At 37.7% G+C, this 7,904-nt stretch overlaps 1 protein-coding gene across 1 annotated transcript in view; it reads right to left on the reverse strand.

The window, feature by feature from the left end:
* The window catches only part of MYO3A (myosin IIIA), a 74,427-nt gene extending 66,799 nt beyond the window's left edge, over positions 1-7,628 (reverse strand). The window contains 5 exon segments of the mRNA XM_009700898.1: positions 1,392-1,547; positions 2,001-2,066; positions 3,753-3,898; positions 5,168-5,244; positions 7,568-7,628. Coding sequence (XP_009699200.1) covers positions 1,392-1,547; positions 2,001-2,066; positions 3,753-3,898; positions 5,168-5,244; positions 7,568-7,628 — 506 coding nt within the window.
* Positions 7,629-7,904: the final 276 nt, after the last annotated feature.

The raw sequence follows: 7,904 nt of genomic DNA on the forward strand, positions 1-7,904 counted from the left end.
TCCTGTTCCTGTGCCATTTGACTGCTCTATGCACACACAAATTGGACCACTTTCTTTATGTTTGTACTGTATAGGAAAAGAAAGTTCATGTAATTTGTTTTATGCAGCATTTACATGGAAAAAAAAAAGGATTTTACAAAAGAGTAGGACTTGATAGAAAACAAACATATGAGTTCTATAAAATGGGTAAAAAAGCTCATGATACTTAATTGACTTAGAAGCTTGACTTTCAAAAATTATTTAGGCTTTGAAAGGACCAGTGTCACAAGTTTTATTAGGATTTCAATTCATATAATTTAGTGTTTTGGAGTTACTTTACCACATATTGCTTCCCTGTGTGTTTATAAAAAATACTGGAGTATGTTGCTGGTTTAGCGCTTAGCACTGACATCCAGTAAGCTTATTTTAATTCCAGAACCTTTCTGGATTAGGCAAATGTCGAGTCTGCACCACATAGAACACACAAATCTAGTCTGAGGCTTATATTTAAACTAACTGCATAGTTTTTTACTGAAATACCAGAAAAGAGAAACTACTACTCATCCCACATCCACTTGAAGTCCAAGAAAACTTGAAAATCATAAATTATTTAGAAATATATTATTTTAACTATCTTCAAAGCATAGAGTAAATAGAAAATTCTCCAGAATTAGAACTGAAGACTGCTGTATATATTAATGTCTTTTAAATTTTATGTTCCATTTAAAAAAAAAAAAATTATCATGCTTTATCTTGAAGCACAGGAGCAGTCACACCAGCAGAACATCAGTACTAACCTAGTACATTTCACATCTGATACATTACTTCAGTGTACTAGGTGTTTTTTCTTAAATTGTAAAATTGAGCGAAGCCATTTTCAGTTGTTTTAAATAAAAGCCATCAGGTTCTAAGTGATTTATTCAGAATTGGTTTTACTAAATACTAGTGGAAGAAAGAAAGTATCTATTCAGTAAGACATAAGATTTGAAGTTTGCAAAACAAGGTCTGGTACCACTGTCACTTCTTTCAGTCCGTAGCATCCAATTCTTGCAGGAACCCGAGTAGTTATTTTTAGCTTACTTGCTTAAACTAAATATTAGTTGGCCATCCAAATGTAAGAAAATGCCAAACATTAATTTCACCTAACCTTAGCTTTCTGAAAGCTGGGATCCTAATCTGCATCTTGAGTCACAGGAGAAAGGGGAGGCACTTCTAAAGATTGCTTCATCCCATGTGTGAATGATGACATCCCTTTCTTTCCATTGGCTCTATAGGAGACACCAAAGACTAAGCTCTCTATTTTTTGGCCAGCTAAAGTTATGAGAGGTGAATCTTTCTCTGAGAGCTAGCCATTCTGAAACAGTGCAAGTATCAAAATGGCCCCAACAGGTCTACTTTTTAGCTACTTTTACCTTGCCTTTTCAGTGACTCCCATTTGTTGATGAACATCAATAAATTCCATGAGTTGCCTTTGTAGCACGTTTTCTTTTCCCTCAATTTGCTTAATAAAATCATGCTGCAAAAGACTAGATACTGTTGGACGCTTCTCATAATCTTTAGTCAAGCACCTGTGCTGGCAAAAAAAGCATATGATTATTGAGAGATCACTGTTAAGTTTTGAAATACTGGTCTGTAGTTCATTCATGCCTCCATAATAAATACATCCATCTTAATCACAACAGCTTTGTACTGAAAATTGTTAAGATTTCACAGAATTGATGAGTCCAAGTTCAATTACTGCATTTTAAAACTAAATATTCTTATAAATTAATATTCTAAACTAATATTTTTATTCTTCTGTTTTCTTATTAAGAAAACCAGAAACACCAAGTGTGTTAAAACGTTCTTATTTCATGTTTTAAATCTGGAGCCTCACTTGGAAGTCAAACTGGATTTACAAACTAGGTTTTTCAGGAAAAGTATTAGTAACAACAGATTTTCACAGAGAATACAAAGATACTTTACACATGACATTTACACACGTTCCATATTCAGCTACAGTGATCTCAGTTGTTACTCACTTGTTAATGAAGTCATTGAATTCTGGTGACCACAGTTCAGGCTGCTGCAGCGTTGGAGGAGGATTCCTGCAAAGGTCAGTGTGATGATAAGTTAATAAGCTACTCACTTGACAAAAACAATGTGTGAAGGCAGGCTGAGTAATGAGTTTTAGAAGGCCACTGAAAAAGATATTGATTTCCACTGGTAAAAGGAGCATGGGTAGATGATACAATGCCTCACTGGTTCTCCTGCTTTACATAACTAACAAGGAGAAATAGCATGGAGATGATCTACCAAGCGTAGCTAAGAATCACTATAATTTTTTCAATCAAATCAATACATGGAAATGTAAATAACAACCCATTAATCACTATTCACTCCTAATGGCATGTTTCTCTTTTCAAGCCTGAAACAATACAGTTTCTTAAGAGAATTTTTAAAAAGAAATTCTATTTTAAGTTTTCCCAGAAGGACTGAATTAATCAACTTGCTGAACAAAGTGTCAGAAGGAACTAGCTCTTTATTAACTATTTCTCATTCATCAGAAGATAATCGCAAGTCAAGTGAAGGACTAAATGCAGATCTATTGTAAATAAATACTACGACTTTCTTTTCTGTTGATAGAGCTGTTTATTATAGGTATTAATTTGGTTAAAATTGTTTTAACAGTTGTCTTCCATTCAAACAGAGGTGCCATTTTCACGGAGCATAGTCAGGAAGACAAAAGGAATGACCTATAGATGAGGTGATTTTTCTGTCTACTTTCAGTCAATCATCAGAACTGCTTTTCTTTAAGTGCTGCTTAATGTTTACCCTGTCACTTTCAGGTTTTACTTAATGGAATGAAAGGGTATTGATCTTATATTTGCTCCAGGGCAGAAAGGTGCCCAGTATTTGTAAGGGTATAAGCCAGATGTTTTTTGAAGGCCTAGCTGAAATGACTGACCACAGCATTTTGTAACTGCTTTTCCCAGAGCAAGTAAAGGTAAGAAGAGCATTCGTGCTCTGCTTCAATGCCAAGTCAGCCAAGATTTGTTAAACCTGAAGTAATTTCAACTAATTCGGGTGACTTGGCTGAAAAGGACTTGAAGCACTCATGTATACTATGCAGTCTTGACTGTTGTGGTACTGCTCCAACTGTTAAGAGTGAAATCCACAAACTGCTGTGTGATCATCCCCTACAGACTTTGAGATCAATGTTCTCTGAAATGCTGTAAGTAGCGCTTTGGGTACTTTTATCTCCAGCTTCAAAGAAAACACGAAAGAAGTTGCTGTTTGCACTGCCTGAGGACAGTAACACTGGAACTGCCAGGAGCAGCACAAGCTAATGAGAGTGGCAGCCTAAATCTATGTGAGTGGTGGAACAATACTTTGCTTCAAAGGACATGAGATAACTCTTGAGGACAGGTATGGGGTCTGTTCACCACAGTGGTGTACTCAGACTCTGTATTTCTATCATAAGTCATTCTTCATAACAGAATATACAGGACCCAGCTAAGTCCTGCGCTCATGTATACTGGGCAGCAATCTGCTCAGGAGAAGGTCTTATGGCTTTTTCTCAGACGTAGCCACAGTCAGCTCTGAACTTCTCAATGTGTGCACATGGTTGAAGCAGAGCCTGCAGAAAATACAGCTGGACAAAGTACTTCCAACCTCCTCCTAATTTAAATAGTATCAAGAAACTCCACCAACTTAAACAGCCTAAGCTTGAGTAACAGTTATTGAAAATGTTCAGTCTAACCCTGCAAGAAATAAACACATCAAGATATTACCTTGGTATTTTGAAGAGTGCCCTCATAGGGTGCAAATCAGCAAGGGGTGGATCTCCATCTCCCAACTCTATTGCAGTAATACCAAGTGACCATGCATCACATCTGGCATCATAGGAGCTATCTAGCTGCTGCTCACAGGCAATCACCTATTGGAATAAAAGACTGGGATGGTCGTTGGATGGTCAAATTTAAGAGTACCCCCACAGTTGGGGGAATCTCTTACAGGATGGAGATACTCAGTGAAATAAACAGACTTGCACACATTTACCAAGCTAAAACATCCTGTTGCTGAAAAAAAAGCAATGCTTAAACTAGAGAAAGCAGGTGTTCATGAACATCAGGTTCTCTGACCAGATGTTCCCCGATCTGACAAAAGGGTGCAAATCCTTGGCTTTTTCAGCTGAAGGTGGTAAACTGCATCCCACGGCTGAGGGAAGCAGAAGGAAACTCCGAAACCCTAAATCTCTTTTCTGTGGATTATTCCTGCAAAATAACTAACGGAGCTATGAAGTGAAACAAGCAGAAAAGCAGAAGTTGAATTCACTAAATCCTACTGTGTCCTTCTTCAGCCAAATCAGTCAATTTCAAGACCAAGCTAATTTCTTAACAATGTGTTTGCCACTGGATTACAGCAAATGTATTTAATTTCATATACATTTCAGCTCATCCGCAATGCCAGATGAATCTAGAATTTTTAATCCCATTAACTACAGGTTTAAACCAATGTGTATGCCATTAGCTACATGGTTAGACCAATGTGTATAAATGGAGTATGTTTATAAAAATCCATGTGTATAAACAGAGTAGTTTCATGTGCTATAAACAGATGTAATTGCACACAAATAGTGTAAGTACATAGTCTTATTTATAATGAAATATTTTTCCTGCCTCAGCTTAAAATGTATCTTTATATGATTCAACTTCAGGCCAGAAAAATGTCCAAAGATACACAGTACATCTTATTCATTCATAATAACCTCTGTCATTTCTTGCTGTCAGTTATGGATATATAGTATTAAAAACTTTTCAGGTGTAGAAATCAAAAAATAAAAGCTATAATGTATCACAGTACCACCCTGAGCTCATTCTCTCCATGGGGAGATGAGATACCTATAGTTTCAGAGTTGGAAGGCTGGAAAGGATCAATGGTATACTCTATCCTCTTTAACGTTTTAGTAAGCAATTCAACGTCTTGCTCTCTGGCTCTAACATTGTAATTTCAAAAATAAACCCCATTTTAACTTAATCCTTGCAAACATGCAAGAAAAAAGGTTTAAACCACTTTTTTTAAAGGATGTTGCTATTTCATTTGGTGAAAGGACCAGTGGTCAGAAAGAAAGACAAAGAAAGAGCAGAAGTGCAGAATGAGGCAGCTCGAATACCAGTGACAAAATGTTCTGAAACATGAATCTAACCTCTGGAGCCATCCAGAATGGGGTGCCCACGGAGGTGTTCCGACGGAGACGAGTGCTGGTCAGCTGAGCAGACACACCTGGAAGAATGAAGGGAAGCTATAATCAGAGCAACTGCTATTTCCATCCAAGACAGCCCTTCTGAATGGTGACATCCTCATCTTGTCATGCTATGAGTTCCTCCGCAGGCAAATCTCAAATACATCTTTCCAGTTCTCTGGAAAGAGAGGCCCAGTCCTCAAAGGCACTCAGCGCTTCAGCTGAGGTTCTCCACATCCTTTGTTTCCAGTGACTTCAACAGGATGGGGATTTTGTCCCAAATGAGCGTTCCATTAGTAATCTGACTCCATATATTTTGACTAGCTAATTACACTTTTTGAATATCCTGGCTTAGGAGAGCGGTAAAACACTTTAGGGGGCAAAAAAACCCCAAACCTGTACCTTCCACTGATTCTTTTTTTCTTTTAATGCTCAGTACTGACACTAGACCTCTATGAACACTATAAAAGATACTTATCGTCATCTTTTAGCTGCTCTGCCATAAAAAAAGAAATAACAAAAGAGTGAAACCTCAAAAATTCTTACAAAAACAGAAGTCTCTCCATGCTGAAAGCACATTCTCAAAGTAACATCAAATGCCTGCAAATCAGCTTTGTAACATGAGCCGTAGTTTAAGGAATTAACTATTTCAGTCCAAGAGCTAGAAAGTGAAATCGGAAGTCTAAAGATTCCTTATGGCTTTAAATCAAAAAACATTGAAATATTAGGAATCCAGGTGGGCTGCAGCACACTTCTGACCAGCCTGCCACCAATTTCCTTCCTTACAAAACAAGGGGGCATCGGTTGGAAATATCTCTAGTGTGTGCAAAGAGGAGAGTACAACGCATGGAGAAAAACAGCCCCTCAGCTAGCATGTCCTGAACTATTACGGATTTATGAGTCACAATCAACTGTGAGGTCCACACATGGAGAAAAACAGCCCCATCCACTAGCAAATCCTGAACTATTATGGATTTGAATAATAACCGTGAGGTCCACCAGAGGTATATTTTGAAGTGCCAATGTCATGGCTGGCAAGAAAGGTGCTGTGTTCTACACTTCTTCCAACCTCAGTCTGATGGACGCTGAAGCTCACTTATTTTGCCTTCCTACATACATCTGCTTTCTCTTTCAGTTTCACTCTGTGAGTGCCATTTCATTATTCTGAAATACATGAAGCTCCAGTGAGCACCACTGGCCAGTTTCAACTCTGTATTGCCTGGTTTGAACATGCTTGACCTTATCTTCCTGAAAACCCTGCAGATGGTTCATAACAGGAGCAATTCACATTATCTGCCCAGTGGAAATACTAACTAAACCTCTGTCTAGATAGAATTTGATTGTTTTGGTTTTTTTTTTTCAGTAGCGATCAAGAAACCATAGAAGGCTTGATCTGTTTTTTCACTCTAAAGCTATGTGTTCAGCTCTGATTCACAAAATATCTGCATTTTTCCATCACAGAAATGTACATAACTGCTGAAAATAAGGCAGCAAGAAAGATTGCGCCTGTTCTTTTGAGACAAACACAACCATTGCTTTTGTGGCTGCCTCCTTCTAGTCTATATAGGCTTGAGAAAGTTGAAACTCTCTTTCCGTCCCTGCAGAAAGTCCAATACACAATGTTTGCACCATGGGAAGCAGGACAATGTGAGTCTTAGCACAAAGTCCATCAATCCTGCTTTGGCTCAGTTAAGCAGGGGCTTTGTTTTTGCTACCTCAAGGCATTGTCTGAGGTCCAGCTTCCGGCTCAGAGTCTGTGGCTGTTCCCAGCCCTCAGCAAAACACGTCATTCAGAAAGCAAGGAGTAAGCACATGTCACCACAGGTCTGTCTGTCACTGTTGCAGTGATGCCAACGGATATCATTACATGACCCTCAGTTTTGGAGGGAGAGGAGGCCACTCTTCCCTCTCCCTTTCTACATGTTGTGGGAGTCCCCTGTGCTAAACTCTTTTTTGCAGACTTGGACGAGGAAACGGGATTCAGATCTGCAGGCAAAGAAAGGCACTAACTAAATTTTTATGATTCCAGTGTCAGATTTTATAAATAATCATAACTTTCTGTAGAGATAAGAAACAAAATATAAAAGGAGCATTAATGTGCACAATCTTTGTCTATGCAGTGTTGTTTTTTTTCTATTTGAACTGTAATTATTAAATAAACTGAAGGATTTTTTCCTCCTTCCCCTATTTTTACTTCAGTAAAAAGCTGATTTAATTTGAATTATTCACCACTACTTTCTTTAGGCTCTTGGGTTTTTTTTATATGCTTTCTGTTTGTTTGTTTTTTTTATCCTTTTGCTCTTAGCAGTAAAGTGGCATTTCAGATTATGGAGTGTAGGTCTTATGACAAATATTTCCTTGGGCTTTTTCTGTGTATAGAGGAAAGATGATGTAATTCCACACTTAGTAACATTTCTTCCAGCATTTCAGTAACCAGTCAAGCATATAGCTGGTCAGGTTTTTTTAACTTGCATATTTTCCAGCAAAAAACATCTTGCTCCTCCCCCTTCTCCTTTACTACTGCTTTGTTGCAAAATGAGTCAAATATTCTCCAAAGAAAATCTAAAAATATGTCCTAAAATGGTTTTATTACACACAAATTGTAAATCTTATGAAAGTGAAGAGCTTAAGAAATAAGTGCATTGATAGTACCAATGCGCAGCATACCCAAAAGAAAATATTGTGCATATAATTGGAAAAA

The sequence above is a fragment of the Cariama cristata genome, unplaced genomic scaffold, assembly GCF_000690535.1.
Source record: "Cariama cristata isolate BGI_N322 unplaced genomic scaffold, ASM69053v1 scaffold21975, whole genome shotgun sequence".
Lineage (NCBI taxonomy): Eukaryota > Metazoa > Chordata > Aves > Cariamiformes > Cariamidae > Cariama > Cariama cristata.